At 39.0% G+C, this 20,307-nt stretch overlaps 1 protein-coding gene across 3 annotated transcripts in view; it reads right to left on the bottom strand.

Moving 5' to 3' along the window:
• The window catches only part of pcdh11 (protocadherin 11), a 193,138-nt gene extending 173,104 nt beyond the window's left edge, over positions 1-20,034 (bottom strand). For all 3 annotated transcript variants that reach the window (XM_058398041.1, XM_058398042.1, XM_058398043.1), the window contains exons 1-3: positions 19,296-20,034; positions 10,837-11,418; positions 829-3,315 (exon numbers count right to left, since the gene is read on the bottom strand). In XM_058398041.1, the coding sequence (XP_058254024.1) occupies positions 829-3,315; positions 10,837-11,376 (3,027 nt within the window). In that variant the 5' untranslated portion in view covers positions 11,377-11,418; positions 19,296-20,034. The remainder of the gene's footprint in view (positions 1-828; positions 3,316-10,836; positions 11,419-19,295) is intronic.
• Between the last annotated feature and the right edge of the window lie 273 nt (positions 20,035-20,307).

Here is a 20,307-nt window from a genome sequence, read left to right as displayed (position 1 = left end):
CCAGATTTCCATTTATTTCCCTTGTCTACGTTTATTTAGAAGCCACTTTGCATTCGGCACATATCAGGTCTCATAAGCTAGAATATACCAGTATTCAAATGAACATGTCTGTCAATAACGCTGGTGCGTCGCCACATAGACAGCTTATATAATAAACTGTTTTGAATTGTAGTGGAAATAAATACACTTCCGTCTACGTCTGTACAACTTTCAGCTTTAATTGTGAGAACTATTGCTTCAACCATGTGCATCTGTTCAGCTGTGCCTGTGGAATGCATCTCAATCCTTGATTTGATTTGCTGTCAAGCACACTTGGTTTTGATATGTCAATCATAATCGAACATTCAGAACTTTTGTACGTCTAATAATCGCTCTTTAAAATTGTAACCCTTCTCTGAAAGAAAATAATACTATTTAACTTTGATACTTTCACTGAATTATGTGATCCAATGTATCATTCTTAAGTCTTACAGCTGGTGTTTAACCTAATTTGTGACAGTTTTCCTAATTCTGTCCAGCTATGAATATCTCAGCAGCTTTTCTTTTTATTTTTAAATATAAATGAAGTGCTTTCTTTCTGGTTTTTAATAAAAGCTAGCAGCCAAAAAGTACAACAGATGCCATCTCCTTAGGTGTAAGCTTTTTTCCCAACAGCTTTCTTAATACTCAGTGCTGATGGGCGTTCATGCATGTTTGAGCTTTTGTGTGGTTGAATCCCTGCCCATGCCCCTGCCAACCTCCACCCAGACTCTTTCCAACAGAAGGGCAGTTAAATGAGGAGAACAAGAAGGAATAGTGAAGTGAGTTAAAAAGAAAGTTGTGAATTACCTGTCGGGTGTGAATTTGCCCGGGTGCCGTGAAGCTCCCTTGACAGTTGCACTCTGAGACACTGTAGGGGTCGGAGCTGCTGGAGGAGCATTTGGAGAGAGAGTCACAGCCAACTACGAATGTGTTGTCCAAGGGGAGTTCCTGAATGACATGGTGCTTCTTGGGAGCCACTGGGGTTTCTGGTTTGATCTGAAAGGTAGGCTGGGGAGAAGCTGACTTATAATGCTTGGCTAAATCAGGGCTGTCAGGTTTAAATGTGGTGGGTGTGGTGGCCCAATTATACTTCCCCATTGTCTGCTCCTCAAGCTCAACTGGAAGGTCTAAGGTGCCATTGATGTGCTCATGAGTAGGGTCTTCAGATTTGGATTCTTCAATAGTGACAAAATTCAGCAGCAAGCTCTTAGGGGACCTCTTCTTTTTCTTCTTCTTCTTTTTGATCTGCCGCCCTTCCTGGTTTGGTGATACCCACTCACCACTTTGCTTGCCCTTCTGAACAACTTTGTGTCTGGGTGTTTGTCGACAACGTACCAAAGCAGTCACAAATATCACCAATATCACAGTCATAGTCCCAGCAATTATGGCTATGACAACAATTACATAGCCATTGGTTTGAGGGATTACATCATTGTCCCCAACATTTCTGTCCAAGGGTGTCTCCATACTTTTTCGGACTTGCTCCTGAATGAATGTAGCGTTGGAGACAGTATCATTCACAAACAAGTGAACAAGCGCAATTGCATGCAAGGGGTCTGGCTGTCCTAAGTCTTTGACCATTACGACCAACCTATGAAGGCCTTGATCAGCATTAACAATCTTCTCCTGCAGAGTAATGTTCCCTGTAGTTTTGTCAATAGCAAACAGTCCTCTTGGTGAACCTCCAATAATGCTGTACTGCAGCTCTGCATTCATGCCAGTGTCATTGTCAATGGCATACACTCGGGTCACCACAGAGCCAGGGCTGGTTGTGAAAGGGACTAGGTCATAGGAGTAGTTGGAAGGTGGGATGACAAACACAGGCCGATTGTCATTAATATCAACAACATTTATGGTAACCTTGGCATATGAAGTTGTCTGAATTAATCCTCCATCCACAGCTTTGACTATAAAGGTATATGAACTTTGCTGCTCCCGGTCGAATGTAATGTTTGGTTTAATTACGCCAGTTTTGGGGTCAATGATAAAATTGTCCTTCCCATTTATGATTGAGAGGGTAACCACTGAATTATCACCAGCATCTGCGTCTGTAACTGTAATCAAGCCAACTGTGCCATATAAAGGCAAGTTCTCAGGCACGTAGAAATTGTACTCAGGATGGGTGAAGGCTGGACTGTTGTCATTTTGGTCTTGGACAATTAGCTTCACAGTGACATTGCTTTGCAGAGGATTAGAACCATTATCCTTGGCAATGACTGTAAATGAATAGGTTTCCTGTTTTTCTCTGTCTAGTCGCTTGCTGACGGAGAGTATACCAGACCTGGAATCTATGTTAAACCCATCAGGTGCGTCTGGACCAAGGGTATAAATAATAAGGGCATTAGAACCACTGTCTGCATCCGTGGCACTGATCTTTATCAGCTGTGTGCCAGGGTCATTGTTCTCTGGGATGGACAGCTGAATCTCTGGCTGGGGGAAAACTGGGATATTATCATTCTCATCCTTGATTTTAATGAGGATCATTGCGGACGTGTTTAAAGGAGGTTTCCCTGAATCTGAAGCTACTATCTTAATTGCATACTCCCGAGTAGTCTCGTAATCTAAGGGAGCTGCAGTTTCCAACAAGAATTGGTCATTAAAAACAGGCTTCAACCGAAAGGGTACGTCATGATCCGTGTAACACGTCACTTTACCATTAAGGTCAGCATCCTTGTCAGTCACTGTAATTAGAGCTATTTTTGTGTTTAGAGGGGCATTTTCAGACAACAGTACTGTGCCATTTACAAGGTTTATTATATACCGAGTGTCAATGGACGGAACATTGTCATTAATGTCTGTTACGTTTACTATGACAGTAGCCCTTGAAGGTGTGGTGCTACCGTCACTTGCCAGGACTATAAGCTTGTGGACTGGGTTGGATTCCCTGTCCAATGGCTGCTTGATTGTAATCAATCCAGTAGAACTGTCAATAGCAAAGTGCCGTCTGGATACCAAAGAGATTTGATTGCTAAAGGAAAAGTGGATCTGAGCATTGGAGCCAAGATCAGCATCAGTGGCATGGAGTTGAGTGACTGATGTCCCCATAGGGGCATTCTCTGGCACGTTTACCTCCACCTCACTGTCCTTGAACACTGGGCGATTGTCATTTACATCGGAGACAGTGACCTGGAGGATGGCTGTGCTGGACTTTGGAGGTGTGCCACCATCTTCCACTTTGATTTTCATCACAAAAGTGTCCTTGGTTTCTCGATCCAAATTTTGTTGGACTATGAGTTGGGGCCACTTGTCTCCCTCCGGAGTTTCAATGATGTCCAGGCCAAACTCGCTCACACTCTGAAAGAGACAGAAAACAATAAGCTTGTGAATAAACTGCTTACTGACTTAAGAAAATGCATATTCATTTGTATGTCTAAAAGCCTGTCTTCTTAAATAACATGGTTTGTATTACATAATTTTATACACGTTAAAAGCACAACTCTGTGCTTCTATAAATATGAAAACTGTCATATTTTTTCCTTTAAATAGATGTTTATTCAGGCAGCAGCAACAAACCTTAAGGATAAAGTTCTTTAATCCTATTAGAAAGTGCACAAGGCCTTAAAATACTTTAAACATGCAGCCAGGGGATAGGATCCACTTATAAAAGCTTATGCAAACCTGATAGCTTATATAGAGTGTGCGCTTTACGTTTTGCACTTTGTGCTCTTTTTCTCTCCGAGTTAATCAAGTCCAAAATATGGTAAACAATCAAGACAGTTATGATGGAACAAAGAAAACTGGACAGAATTAAATTTTCATTCCCGTATTTGCTCGCCTAAATAGAAGCTGATGCAGAAATTGCTTTTGAAGTCATTACAACACATCTGTTTATTGAATGGGATTTTGTATCATTTGCATTTCCTCCCTCCTTTTAATAATGGTTAAATTTATTTGAGAGATTTAGGTGATGCTGATGCTCAAATACAATATTAGCATTATAGAGAAAACACGGTGAACATTTTCATGTAGCAAAGCCTAACCGTCCAGCCCATTAATGAAAAGGTAGATGTGGGCTGATTCCCTTCTCAGCACACTGGATTGTGCTACACCTAAAATGAGGCTTTACCTTTCAATTTTACCTTTTTATAAAGAGGCTGATGTACTATAGTGTAGATAGTTATTCCACTTTAAAATACACAGAAAGACAGTTGAAAGAGGAAAGCAAATAGATAAGCTTCTATTTTAAGTATTCTGCAGGACCACCATAAATTACAGAGTGGGGGGGGGCAACTTTTAAAAAGAGAGCTTTTCTCAAAAGGAGGGTTAAAGCCTAAGGAAAATAAAATAGAAATGCACATGTAATCCCTATGAGAAGCCAGCTTTGACTGTTCAAAGTAATTGCCTTGCTTTTAAAACCAGCACTAATATTTATGATTACAGATCAGGCTACATAAAACTAAAAGCCGTCAACCCATTCCCTCCTTTCAGAAGGTAGAGCAAAAGAGAATGACACGGGCAAACACAGTACTCAGTGTTAGCATATCTGAGAAACAATAAGTCTCTTTGAAGCATTTTCAGTCAGCAACACATTCATGCTACACCTAAGAAAAAGCATTTACCGTTTGAGATAAGCTGCACATCACATTTAATGCTAGAAGAGATTATCCTGTTTAGCAAATATTTTGTCATGGCTGACATGGAAAAGAAAAAAGGTGGAAAAAAGAAGAGGGGGAAGAATTTAAATGCCGGACCTAGCTAGAATTTTTTATTTTTATTTTTTTTGGTTTGTACTGATATGTAGCTAGAAGTATGATTAATTTTATTTCCTAATTTCTTTTCACAGATTTCTGTGTTTTTTTTTTTTAATGGTAAAAATGCAGGTTGGTTGAAAGAGATAGCAACTGAATGGTATCACTGATTAAAAAAAATATTTAGCACATATTGCATTCTTTTGCTAAAGTTAGCTAGCTGCATTTCAGGCTAATTGGCTGCTATGTGGGAGTTAACGCTTTTGATGAGAATGATGAGTGTTTTTGTTTGCTTTTGTTTAATGGTCGACAACCAGATAGATTCTACCAATCAGTGAAGAGGATGAAAAGTCTCATAAACTTGAAGTAAACTCTGCAGGTTGGCTGGAGAGTCAGTTTAGCTTTGTTCACTGTGCTTGCAGTTTATTTGCCCCCTAAACAGTACTTGTGCTGATATTTCAAGCCGTTTCTTAGATTCTACTGCAGTTCACAGTTTTTCTATAATACGTCTTATAAACGGTGGTTGATTCCATTTGGCTTTCTTTCATTGCACTGTTGTTGGTGTAGCTGAGGCAGCATTACCCTCTGAAGGCTACTTCTAGAAATGTGAAAAGGGTCCACCAAAAGGAACCTCAGATTGGAGGAGGGGATTGTTGGGCTCTGATTGTGATCTATTTAAGGTACACTGCTGGACAGAGAGCTTACAGGGGCCGAAAGGACGCTAGGGAAAGATGTGAAGAAAGAGTGTGGTGAATAAGGCGAGAATGACAGAGAAAAGACTAGAGCTTGAGGCATCAAGTCTGTGAGGGAGAACTTGAATAAAGGGTGGGGGAAGAGTGAGAACAGAGATGTGTGGCACTCGTCTTTTAAACAGTCGGGGCCTGAGGTCAGCTGGTTGTGTCCACATTTTTATAAAGCACACTGTTGTTTCTGTAGCGTAGACCTCCCAGCTGAAAGTGTTGCCACCAGCATGTTTTCCTTCTTAAAGCATATTGCATGCAGGGAAGTCTAGTGACTATACATGGTGAGGTGTGTTCCTATTTTCATTATACTGAGTGCTATTGTGAATGTGCTGCTACTGGGTGAGTGTTGCTGGAGTTTTCGTTGCTATGCAATCTTTCCACGATTCTTATTTGTTCCACTGCTGGTGTCAGATCAGAGTAAATCTTTGTTGATTTTTCTGCCTTTTCTTGTGATTATATTTGAAACTAGTTAAACTATTTTTCTGTCATCTTGGCTGAATATTAGTTCTTTGCTTGATAATAAGTCAGTACATTAGTTCCACATGAAGGCTTCAGAAAGCTTGAGAAATTTTGTATGACTTAAACCTGTTACAGTTTAATGTATATAGTGACTGACATTAAAAAAAAATGGCCCAGGTCTATTAGTACAAAATGAGTTGAAGATCTTATAACAAAACTGCAAAATAATTGGCAATACACCAAGAAATCTAATACTCTCATACTCGCTGATTACAATGTATAATATTTGCTATGAGATTTTAGTGTGACTCTTATGCTCTACCAGTGAAAGGTATGTGGACTACTTACTTATTTTTACAAATAATGTTGATATGGGTTTTAGAGGAAGAGGCAGAGCTGTCTGAACAAGACAAATATATATATTTGTTTTGTTCAGACAGCACTTATTCGTTTATACACACACACACACACACACACATATATATATATATATATATATATATATATAATATTTTATATATAACATATATACATATATGTGTGTGTGTGTGTGTGTATAAGCGAATAACACACACACATATTATATATATATATATATATATATATATATATATATATATATATATATATATATATAATATGTGTGTGTGTTATTCGCTTATACACACACACACACACACATATATATATATATGTTATATATAAAATGTGGTTAAAAATGTGAACCACTGGAATGTTCTGGAAAAAGACTGAGGAACACCTTAAAAGTTAAAGTACAAATACTGATATAAGCGTGTTTTTTTATTTATATTATTGTTCAATTATTATTATTATTATTATTATTATTATTATTATTATTATTATTATTATTATTATTATTATTATTATTATTATTAGTGGTAGTAGTAGTAGTGTTACATATAATTTAATATCGCAAATATTTTATGTGCTGTTTTCCTAAACAATAAAAATAAAATGTTGTCTCTATTATATATTCCTTTCTTTATTTGCACAATTTCCACGGCATTGCCATGGGTTATTTGGCATGTGAAGACAATATCTTTTAGTCAAACTTTTAGTAGTCTATATCTGGTTGTGTTTACACGCACAGCTGAAGACAATACCCACTGGATCTAATAGAACTAGCTTTTTTCCTCTGGCCAAGGGCTGCATGAGTTATCAAGCAACACTTTTGTTCCAGTTTAGCCCATACAGAATGAGGCTGGGGATTGTGATTACCTTCAGGCAGGCTAAGAAAGAGTCAAAAGAGCATGAATCACCAGCCCAAGGGAAGTGACAATCATCTGAAAATAATATGCATGCTGGTTGGGATTCGCTCCATATTTATCCCCACTGACCTGCAGCGTATTAAGAGAAACACATAAGGTGAATTTGTTTCTTAGGAGGATAACCCCCAGAAGATACAGAAATTGGTACTAACTATAGAATACGCCATCAAGAGATATATGCAACAGGAACAATGCATCTCAAAAGCATCAGGGACCAAAAAACATAACTGTTATTCAGTTACAGACAGCTAAATCGGTGACTCGTCCAGCATCATGAATGGAAAATATGACCTTGAATGAAGTTAACAGAGAAAGTAGACTATAAATCTATACCAAGCACGCATGTATAGGGCTTTGTATGTACAAAAACATTGAAAGATGTCATGTGCAGCCCAACAAATGAGGCTATAAAGATTTAAACACTCTCTTTCCCAATCCTCTGACCATGTGCTCCCCTTTCTCTTTTGTTACCAACTCTGATCCAATTTAAACCATTTGGCAAAGACCAAAACACAAGAGCTGTCTCACTGGACCAGCCCCCAGCCAAAATTCAGCCACAAATGATAACTGGAACCAAATGAAAGTGAGCAGTATGGCTGGAAGCCCCCTATGTTCTGTCCAGGGCACTATCTGAAATTAGTCAGCCATCACCATCAAGCTTGCACTTGATCTATTTTGTATGTTTACTCAAACTGACATACCCCCTCCCCTCCACACACACACACACACACACACACAAAAGGAATAAGCTCTAAACACACTGTGCTAATGACTATCCACAGACCTTGAGTGCTCTTTCTCACAACCTATTTGTCCCCAAGGTAACAAACTTCTGGACTGATCAGTTTTAAGCCTCATGGTAATTAGTTTGTTCAAAAAGAGGACAGCTCATTACAGCTAGGTTGGTATGGAAATGTTTACAGAAAAAGAGGTCTCATGGCATGCCAGTCACTTCTTCACTTGTCACTTCTTGATCATTAATGTTTTAATGAGTGCATCACCTCCTTGGCTGCCACTGATCCAGCTTCAACAATGTAAGTGCCGAATTAAATATGCATACAAATTAGTTTAGCCGAACAAGGCTAAACATACCAACAATGTTAACACAGCATCAGACGTAATGAGATCCTGGCTTGTATAATAAGGGAAGCCTTTTGTAGTGTTTTATTTAAGCACAGAACCACCATATAGTGATAGTTCCCCCATGAGCCATTTAAGTGGTGGAAAGGGAGGGATAGGTATCTTAATGTGGGGTTAGAGTGCTTAAATGGTGGAGTGAAAATAACAATGAGTGGGGTGGAACCCACAACAGAAAAGTCAATATTTTTATCCCATGAGCCTGATCTGATCCACATGCCTCGAGACAGAACTTGTAAAAAAAAAAGGCTCTTTTTAAGTGATAAAATCTCATCTAATGGAAAGCTCTCCCCCAGTAATGCATAGTATTACTTTCACCAGATTGACCTTGATGTGTCCACCATTCCAGGTGACACAGCAACACTAATGCTGATGGAACGATAAATATGGCGCATCAGTTAAATAAGGACTAAAACGTGATAGGGAATGCTGTCCCATAGCGATTATTTTCCTGTGAGGCGCTAACACCTAACAGGTGATTCTTTTCCGACAACAGCAGCTTGAATTATGACAAATACAATGAATGCAATACTTTTTATCCATTTACAGTTATATTTATTGTGAAAGCGCCCTAAGACAAGTGAGTTCCTCCTGTTATCACTTGTTATAGCAGCAATAAACAGCCTTCCCTTCAACACCCTCTCTTTATTTACTGTCTCTAGAAATTAATAAGACAAAAAATGTTCCTATAAAAAAACCCTGCAAAGTCATCTATCCTGAAGACTCTAGCTTACACTGGGTTTTCATTTTATAAATGTTAACGAAACATCTGCTTAAAGAAATCTTCACCATACCAAGCTGCTATCAAAACAAGCACATATTAGAATAAAAATCTAATTTAAAAAAAATGTAAAATTAACACGAACAATGATGTTATAGACTATTTATCAATATCTACTAACCATTTTATCTGAGAATTCCATAGCACTTGTGGTATAAACCAGGCACAGGGAAAGAATTCAAAACCTGTGTCATAAGTCAAGGCTTTCTCTTTTTCAGAATATGCCGTGAGCACGCAACAAGCGAAAACAGGATCTCTGGCATCGCTCTTTGAGAGCAGAGCCTCTCGCTGTACGTGCAAAAGCTGCCATGATGCTAATCAAGCACCACCATGCTGTAGATCAGCTCGTCTCTCTGGGTAAAGTAGGACTGTGTGAGAGATCACAGGCTCACACTCGCTATCTGTCAGAGGACCAGACACAGTCCAAGAAGTGGATTTGCGGTCAGATTCTACTCAAGTGATATTCGCAGCAAGCTCAGAGGACAAAAATACATCCTCTCGTCTGTATTCGGCATTCACTTTGTCCCACCGTGACTGAACTGTCCTTTGATTCATGTTTGCATATCCAATTTGGAAGCAAGAGGCTGCTCTCAAGTTCAAAATAAAAAAGAATAAACTGAATTATCAAGCCAAAAGCAGACGTTGCACATATTTATTCGAATCTGCAACTATGTTGTAATTTTACTTTGGTCATTTTCCAAGCACAAGCAATGAAGTGTTGCACTAGAGATGCCTTGGCAGCTATAGCTCTTTAAAAATGCAAATTGATGACTTAATCAGACATGGAAGGCATGGATTCTGCTAATTCTCACAAGCAGATACAAATTACTCTTTCACATATTAATGGCAGTAGCGCCTTTTTTCATTCTTTTATTTTCTTTCCAAGTGTTTTGTGGTCTTAATCAAACCCGGAGATAAATATGAGTGCACACAATTTTTGTTTATTCGTTGTATATGCTTCTTTGGTGAAAAAGAAAAAGGTACTGTGACTAGCTGAGCAAGAATAGGTAATATGCTTTAGATAATTATCTCTATTCAGCCAGACTAAAACAAGATGTCCAACTGCAATAACAGTTGCACTGCATACACAGTGAAATGAATCTGTGAAATTTGTGTGAAATAAATTTGCTATATTATGTGTATTCTTTAACAGAATGTGTTCAATTATTAGAGGTTATAATGTGTACATTAATACACTGAGATATTACACATATTTTCTGATTCATATTAGTCATGAATGGAAAAATTAATACTCAGTATATTGTTTTCACCCAATATCCAGTCCCTCAAGGATTTCACAGTTTTGTGCATGCACACAGTGCATTTAGCCAAGGCTCTCTTTGATTCATGTGTGTCAAACATAAGTAGAGCATAGAAAGTATATGTTTTCAGTGGGAGGAGTTTAAAAGAAGAGAATACTATGCCTGCAGTTTCACCAATTTAAGTAGTTTTCTGCAAAAAAGCACACAAAACTCAGCAAACTGCATTGCTAATAAAAAAAAAAAACCCTGAAACTCAAGCATGAACCATCACAAAAATTCTGTGAAATCCTGGAGAGACTGAATATCTTTATACTTTTCTTTAAACAAAGAAAGAAAAATAGTAAATCGCTTGTGGAACCCTGAGCCTGAAACCAGTGCTAATATTTTTCACATTCCTTAAGGATCTATTTAATGGCAGTAGCAATTAAACAAATCACAGGAGAGCAGTGCACCCACCTTGACAAGTTCATAATGCTGAATGCCATTAAGCCCCACGTCCGGGTCGAAGGCTGAGGGTACCGGATAGCGGTTATTGATAGCTGTGTTCTCGGGAATGGAGATGTTAATGACGGTAGACTGGAACAGAGGGGCGTTGTCATTGATATCTTCAATAAGGAAGCGAATCTTGACCAAGCGAAAGATCTCGTCGGGCAACACAGCCACCTCAATCTCATAGAAGCAGCGTTTCTCATTGAAGACTCCGGAGCACAGCTTCTCACGGTCGATGCGATTCGAGGTGGTGAAGATCTCACCCGTGCTGGCCTCCACCCTCACTAAAGGAACCTCTCCTGACTTGTAGACAGGTTTGAACTCCAGGGCTGAGGACAGCTTAACATTGGGGTCCAGGTTTAGGTCCAAGTCTTTGCGCAGGTTCCCGATGCGCACGTTCTCCGGCTGTTCCTCCTTTACTGTGTAATCCTTCTCCTGGGCCAAGCACAGCGACACCAGGCAGGTGAGGAAAAGCACCAGCACATGGGATTCGCTCAACAAGTCCATGCTCAGAGTGGGTGGGGATTTGTCTTGGGAGGTCTGTAATTTCTATGGTAATAAGGGAAGACAAGAGAAGAGGAAAAGATAATTGTTGCATTACGAAACCATGTAACACACAATTACACATTTGGCTATAATTAGCGTTCTTTTCACTAGTCTTGTTTTTTCGTAAATGACCTTTCATATCTTAACAAATGAGGAGAAAGGCTACATATCACATCTTTGGACATATCAACATTTAATGGTGCTCAACACAATTAACCTTTGTTGCCCCACATCAAATGATAACTGTATGAACAAGGAACTTGTATAGGTTCACTTAACATTGACAACTGCCCTAATTAATGCTGTTAACCACTTTGAGGAAATAAAGCAAATGTACAGCCCAGGGCTGTCTTTCTTTCCATTTAAATGCCTGTAACATATATCTAAAATACACTAATTAGATATATAGCTGCTAAATTAGTACATATTTTAAACCTTGGAACACACACAACATAACCGCAAAAAAGCAGCAATATAAAAAAGACCAGTGTAGATTTTAGTAAATATAATTGCAAAATAAACTATTAAAATAAACTATTAAAAAATAAATGAATGGGTATTTTAGCATATATTCAGCTACATGTTACTCTGAGTAACCGTGAAGCTCAGTCACTGGTGTAGCTCTACTGACAATATCCATGACATTGGGGTCCAGGTTGGGGTATCTGACGTCATCTTTAATAGCAGTGTCTTATATATAATCTCCAACTCCTGCTATAGTGGAGAAAATGAGCCTATTTCTTACAATTACCCACAATGCATTTATTTGCTCCATGCGTGTTTTCTTCCCTGACCCCAACCTCTCTTGCAACAAATACAGTACGTATTTAAAGATAGATTAGAATGATTTAGGGAGGCATGAAACAATGTCCTAAAATATCTAACTACATACAGCTGTAAGTCTCTCATGCATGTGTGTGTATTTGTGTGTGTGTGTGTTTCATCAACAGGACCACAAAGTGAAAAATGTGTTAGGCTGGATTTTGCATTTCTAATGTATAAAACGTATATAAAGTGAGGAAGATCTGGTAGTATAAAGTGGATGCCCGTCTCTAGTCTAATGGATACATCAAATCGAATGACTCACCCCTGCTCTAAGTAATCATAATTATCCCCTAGAAGAACACAAACACATTTCTAAAGTGTCCTTAATTCAACTAGATTACTGAATTTGTATTTTTGTGCTTTCTGTAAATTAACTACACTAATCTTATCAGCTGTATAAATAAATATTATATAAATAAATGCTGCAAGTGTGTCCAGACCTTCCTATGTGTGGGAAAAGTAATTGAAAACCAGTAGGGAAGATACCTAACACTCCCAAAGTCTGGCTATTGTTACTTTTACACAGTCTCATATGCTGTGCTATTTCTGTAAGAAAATGTGATTTGTGTAATTTCCCCAGATGCACTGAGAAGCCATTCTAGTCGAGTTTTCTTTCTTCTAATCAAAACAATGGCAACAATATGAAAGTTTAAAAAGTGCAATCTATGCATCTTTAATTCGCCTGACTCCAAAAAGCTTTGCCCCAAGAGTTGACGGATTCTTACGCCGGCCTTTTGAAGGAAAAACTGCATTAAATATAACTTCAGCATATTAATGGTTCTAATATGTGATGGTAGAACAAGCGGAGCATGAATAAAATACACTCTTTTCTGAAAGATTCATTAAAGGATATTTAATAAATATTTAAAAGGGAGGAACACAAATAACAGCTTCCTGATTCATAACAGTAATGTGATTAGTTATTTGCAGATTTAAGAAGCTCTAATGAACACTGGGGTGGACAAATCATTAATTCATTCGTCAAACCCATGCAGCATGTTGAAGTTTCCCGGGTCTATGTATTCATGACTGTGAAAAAGTGGTAGCTAACCTGAGGTAATAATGCAGGACGAGCTAGTTAGCTATCAAAGTGCACTAATAATGACTAGAAATGTATGAGAAATGAATGACTGTGTCAAAAATACTTCTGTCAACTTCAGTGATCTTCTTGATGTGGTGGTGTCTCTTTGTATTTTATTTTATTTAATTTTATTTGATATTTTAAAAGTAGGTGTGTTTACATGTGTCCAATTTGTCAATATGAATGAATTCAATGTGATTGCAGATTCTGTTTATACGTACCCTAAACAATGCAACACAAATCACACCATTGCACGTGTCTAAAGGGTATTTTTGAATTTGACTAAGAAAATACTCAGATTCTTGCGTTTACATGGCTGACTTTTTTCTTATTTACCCGATTATTTCTGATCTTCACCACACCCCATTCATTCTGATCGAAACCTCAATCGGATCGAGCTCACTCAGACCGATCGAGGTGTTTACATGAAGGTTTTTCGATACGATTGAGCTATCAATCCGATTACTGACATATTGTTGCATGTAAAAGTACTGAGCGAGGTTACTGTTACTTATAACAGGATCATTGTCCAGCACCAGGTCAAGCCTCAGCTGATGTGTGTAGTGCCGCATGTTGTGGGATTTTTGAATGAGAAAGATGATTTATGATCAATCAAACATGGCTACATACCATATTTGGTTTGATTTCTGTTGCAAAAATCAATATTACATATTATATCTATAATCAGGTCATTAAACCTACATGTCTGCTATACTTCTATGAATTAAAAACTAATAGACTGTTCAAAAATGTGCTTGTCCTGGGCAGCCAGACTGATAGACCGATCCGACCATCTCTGAATCACACATTTCTGGCCTTGCTAGCAGACGCTCCAGCCATGAAGATTGGCTTCCCTCCATCAAATATGCATGATCAGTTGATGAAATGAGCATGACATTTCTCACTGGAATTCCATCAACTCTCTGCAAAAAAGGAAGACTTCTTTACATATGAAGTGTGAGAACTGCAAACAGCGGTGAGCTCAGGTCTGTGCTGTCAGGGCATGTTGTGTTACCCTGTGCATGCGCTCTGTAGCGGACCTCTAGAGAGACTCATTAAAGGTTCGCTGGATGGAAGAACTCTGTACACACTATTTACATGGCAGTGATCAATGAGCAGCTTATTCTTTACACTGATTCACAAATTGGTAGCTCTGTGCAGTCCTTTGCAAAAAAAAAAAACCCACAAGGAGCTCATAATTCGTTTTGCTTTGAAGTTCGGACCTTTTTTCGGCCAGCGAGAGCGAGCAATTATTCTACACCTACTGTACTATGATAAGCCTGAAACAGTCAGTCCGAGGCTGTGCCCAACAAATGTATAATGAAGAGAACTTGCTGGCGAAGGAACGCATTACAGTGTGGTGAATAAAAGATGAAAAGATGATCTAGATTTTTGAACATTGCTCTGACTTACATTAAGGGCGGCAGTGAAAAGCCTTTCAAATGTACTTAACAGAACCAAGAGCACTTTTAAACTTTCTGTTGTGCGCCATAGGATGCCATACATTTCACGTTCGCAGGTTTCCTCAGTATGCTTCGATGATATCCCGAAATAATGACATATACGGTCCTGCTGACAATACAGACCGAAATAGAACACAACAGTGCAGAGAGAGTATGCACCATAACACACAGCGAGCACTGTTTAGCATTTTGTAAGAAGCTTTTCAGTCCGGGGACATGGAGCTGGGATTAGTCAATTCCACAAGGGAGCAAACATGCCATTCCTCCCCATATTTAGGACAGTTTATCTTGTTGCAAAGCATGTATAGCCATTTTACACTCAGATTTCCTCTTGGGAATGGCTCTCAAAACTCCACCCTGGATAGATTTGCAGAGCTTTGAAGGTTCAACTTTCTCAATCTTTGAGAAAACTTCCAGCTTGCCAGCGCGTTGGGAGCTCGTGTCAAGAGAAATCACATGTGTCACCGAGGATGCTTTTTCTGCTTGCAATGGGTTCCGATGATCTATTTTGAGCGCTGGACCATGGAATCCACAGGGTAGGCAAAAGCCACCCATCCCTCTGGAGCCTGAGCCGAGGAACACACCAACTCCGGATCTCTTTACATGACAATGTGATGGACTGAGCTGCCTGTTTTTATTATGAGCCAAGCTGTCAAGGAAGAAAATATCTCCGCAGCCCCAGAGCATTTCAGCTTACATTGCAATGGGATGGCTGTTTTGAATAATTGTCTGTATGGTGTCTCCTGCCTCAGCAGCTGGGGTGGTGAATTCTGCATGATATTCAGAGATTATAACCTCTGAGCGAAGTCAGAATTGTAATTAAACCAAGGAGGCGTTGCACAGAATTATTAAAGGTGCTTATGGAAGTTAATCTGGGACAAGTGCCTAAAGCGTGTCACTCACTTCAACTTGTTCATTTTATCAGTCGAGCTTCGTGCTCCCAATCGGTTTGAATGTACCTCATTTCTTTGACATTTCAGCGTCTTATTTGAATTCACCCTCAACCTCCTGCCGTCAGCAACACGAGGCCATTCTCTGTCCTGCCAGCCGCCTATCCCCCTACCTGCTCTCCCTCCTCTCTACTCGGGATGTCAAGCTTCACATCCATGCGTGACTCTTTTTATTCATTATTCTGCTTTAACACTCCATGAATATAGTAGAGGCAGCTATGAATTTCTAGTACATTCAAGTGGATGACTATATTGTGCAAGGAATGTTGCACTTTTACAACCTGCTGCTGACTTATTTCACTATATTTCAAACCAAAGACGAATGCAAAATAGTATCGAAAACCTCTAATAGAGAGTCAGAGTGAAGTTTAAAGGTCAAATCCGTTTCAATATTGTAAAGTGCAGCCACAAAGTTGGTCTGCCACACCGATCAGAAAGCTTGTGCTTGATCAATACAAAGGTATTAACATACTAAATAGGTTGTCAATCGAAAAGGATAAACAGATGTAGTTAATTCAACACAGTCGATTTATGGCTGTCACCAAAGATTACTCAGCTGAAGAGCCATGTCAGCCGTTTGTGCAAAAGTTTTCATGCAGTGGACTAACAAAATAACTGGCCAACAAACACGCAAGCAGACGTTTGTTTGGCTGTTAATGCAAGGCATTAATCACAGTCAGGATTTTTAATTTGACCTATAAATATTCTTTAATAAAACTTTGATTTGAATTTTTCGAGACCAGCATCCATCAATTTACAAAGGCCGGCTTCAAGTGAAAAAACATGTCAGCGGCTGATGTGTCATTTCATCGGATTAAATTTATTTGGACAGAGACAGCAAAAAGGCTAAAATTACCTCGTACAGAACGTCTAAAGGCTGTTTCGCTTTCAGTCCAATGTTCTTTAGAATTGTAATCATCAACCTCTCTGTAGTTCATTACCGCAAAAAAGGGGTTATTTCTAAAACAGGACTTATTTCACCTTTGATAAAGGCTGACATACAATAACACAAGAAAACATTTTTCTGTCTTTATAGCCAGGAAGAAAATGCACAAAAGGAATCGTAAAGGTCAGGGTGTTACGGTCGAAAATTTTCTTTTTCACTTTAACATGAAGGCTGAAATGAGTTGTTTCTAGGCCTGTGAAATTCCCTGAATATAACGCTTCTTTTTTTTCCCCTAACACATATAACATGCCTAGTTAATTTATCACATGTCACATTGTTTATTTTTGCATGTTGTCTATTATTTGCTAGATGGAAATGAACAATTCGTAGCAGTGTTGCCCCTTGTTATCTATTTATCTACTTACGACCGCAGTGGGACAAAAAAAAAAAAAAAGCACCTGTCAGTAGAGGGCACTCAAATGGTGGGGATGAGACCGGGATTAGCATAGTTACATTTAACTTTGAAGATGAAAGTGAGCGTATTCATCTTAAAACATGCTTAGCATTGCAAAGTATCATACCACCATCGCAAAATGGAATAGCACTATACACTTAATGCCAATCAGCTCCAGTCTTAAATAATGTTAAAAAAAATAATACCATGTCTGATAACCCTGCAAGTGACATTGTACGCAACTCTTAAAAAAGGTCTTGAAACACCCTTGTACTGATGTGTAACAAGCTTTCTGAAATTTCCAAAATGAATTCAAATGTCAAAAAAGAGTAGTTTGCCCTTATTTTTCAACAGTGTTTGCACCATGGAAGACAAAATGTCAGTCGTGTGATATAATCGTTATTATGCTTCCTTATTATTATACAGTCACAGCGAATCAACTCTGTCAGAAAAAATAACAGTGTGCAGATACCGATTTGTTCCCTTACTTAGAAACAGCAGAAATGTAACCTCAAATGTACTGACGTGTTTTTTTTTAGTTCCCTTAAGGAACAAAAAATGTAGCTTAAATGACTGTTAAAGCATTACATTCACTTTCTCTTGTACAAAAAGAAATACCCTTGAGGCTACATCCCCAGCTTCTATAGCCAGAAGGATAGAAGGACAACAGGTTTCCTATGCCGAAACTTTGGTTATACTTTTCACATTTTTACATTCTATCAACTGAACTCTGCACATTTTCTGAAAATGTGACATGCAGACACACAAGTGATAACGTCTGTTATGATCTTTGTTTAGATGAGATCCCAAATGTACGTCTAGCCTAACGAGATAATCTCCAGAAGTAAAACTTTATTTTATTAAAATAAAGTGTCAAAACGACACTCCAGCTAACAGGCACTGCAATAGTTTCAGAGTTTTACTAAACAGTCAGTACTGTAGATCTTTATATAAACAGTATTGTTTTGTCTTAATGTGCTCTGAAGTCTTGCAGTACTGGTCCAATATACTAGAATAAAATAAGAAAGATATTAAATTGTGTATGCGCATATTCCTTTTTGTAAATATATATATATTCATATATATATATTTCAAGGTCATGTGTAAGCTGGAAGGCTGTAACGGATGTTAGAATGGAGAATTAAGCAGAGACTCGATGGATCCTCCGGAAAATCCCCTCAGCTGCCCGGTTACAGAGTGACGCATCTTCGGCAACTGAGTAGCTCTATGTTTAACCACAGACTTTCTCTATAGTTTAATTCTACACTTTTCCCCAACGCAATTCTACAGCTTAATTATTGGTGTTGGGGATAAACATCAGTACCAGCCTAACGCAGACTACATTAAATAGCAATAAAAATGCTGATTGTTTATATGTATATATATATATATATATATATATATATATATATATATATATATATATATTCTCGTTAGTTCTACACTTTTGGTATTTGTTGTATCAACTTTTTCTTTTTTTTCTTATTTATTTATTTATTTATTTATTTATTTATTTATTTATTTATTTATCTATCTATCTATCTATCTATCCAAAGTAGACAGTCCAATATGCAACTGATGTCATGCAGCTGCTTGGGTCTTTCTTTTTTCCCTTAAGTTGCTTAACGGTAATGCGTGCCTATGTCAACGTGCGCATGGTTCGAAGACTCGGACCTTCTCGCGCACAAGGCCACTTTAACTTTGTTTTCGAATTCGACTCTCGATTATTCTGCTGCAAATAACGTTATATGATGTGGGGGGCTTTCGCGCCAGGTGTCTTGCATGAAATAGGATGTTATCTGGTACACAAATGTTAAGCACTGGGGAATCGGGTATTCTCTAGAACGTAGATGTTGGGGAAAGAGAAAACGCAATATGATTGTAGTCGAATATTTTTCAGTATAAAGAAAAAGAAATGAAATGATGGTACGCCCGAGAGAAAATGCCGGCTGATTTTCTTAATCCTGGGCATCCCAGATTAAGATTAAGATCAAATGAATCAAATAAGGTTAGTGAGAGTGTGTTTTTTACGCATGCATTTCACTTATATTAACAAAAGTAGACGGAGAAGATACAGAAAAGTCGTCTATTCACACCGGTTATATGCCCAAGCTATAAACGTAGGTCGATTTGGAAGCTGGGATAAAGCACGCGCCTAAAAATCTCAACCTATTATTTAGGCTAGAATGAAACTGGAAGAAATATAGAAGATGCTGCTTACCTTTGCTTTCTTGACAAATGTAGAGGGGTGAAAAAACTCTTCTTAATTCGCGTCACGCAGCACCATCGCCGCTTTAGGAGATGAAGTGCCGTGAAGCCGAGACTCAAGTGGAGTGAAATAGGAAAGAGGAAAAGAAAAAAAATCTCTTCGCAGGAGAAAATCGAACAGCTTGAGTCGGTATCCAGCTAAACAGCACGATGTGTGTCCTTTAAAAAAGAAAGGGAAAAAAAGTCTACGGTCCACAAGAACGGCGTTGGAACCTTCGCGCTTTACTTTTCCCCTGTAATTCCTCCTCCTCCTCCTCCTCCTCCTCAGACGGATGGACTCGACTGCTTTCAGTTGCACTCTCACTCACACTGATGCTCCGAGTTGCTTACTGAACACGCAACACTTCTGAATGGAGGGGAGAAAGAAAAAAAAACTGGGGAAGAAAGGAAAAAGGAGGGAGAAAACAAGTCATCATTGGAAACAGGGGAGTCTTCCGGGCCACACGGGGATTGTTTTAGTGAATTTGGTGTGTCTGACGCACAAGTGCGCACTACTGAGGTGCGCTGAGAACATAGCCAAGTGCGTTCTCTCGCCTGTCACGCTCACTGTTTGGCGGAACGAGTCACACTTAAACGCAGAATGGATGGGAACATGGACTGCTGTCAGCGCGCGCTCTTCCCAATGGAGGAGGATGAAAGTGCGCCTTGGTGCAGCATCACTCACTCACGCGCTCTCTCTCTCTCTCGCTCACTCACTCACTCACTCACACAATCTGACACTCGCCGCGATGTTTGCGAGACTCAGTCGGCTTTTTGTGGACACGCCCCTAGCGCCGCCGACTCCTTGAGTGCCCGAATGACGTCAGCGCAGCAGGGCGGGGTCACGTCTCAGCGTCTCCGCCTCCATCATGTAAAAGCCGCACTGCTGATGGAGACTGTGGCTCACTTCGCGGAAGAGGGGGCAGTGTTGGTTTGGCAAATAAATGGTCACTTCTGTTCTGCCAGCAGATTGTGTCGTTGCTTCT

The sequence above is a fragment of the Hemibagrus wyckioides genome, linkage group LG08, assembly GCF_019097595.1.
Source record: "Hemibagrus wyckioides isolate EC202008001 linkage group LG08, SWU_Hwy_1.0, whole genome shotgun sequence".
NCBI lineage: Eukaryota > Metazoa > Chordata > Actinopteri > Siluriformes > Bagridae > Hemibagrus > Hemibagrus wyckioides.
Note: the sequence above shows the minus strand (reverse complement) of the source record. Positions and strands in the feature narration are given on the sequence as shown.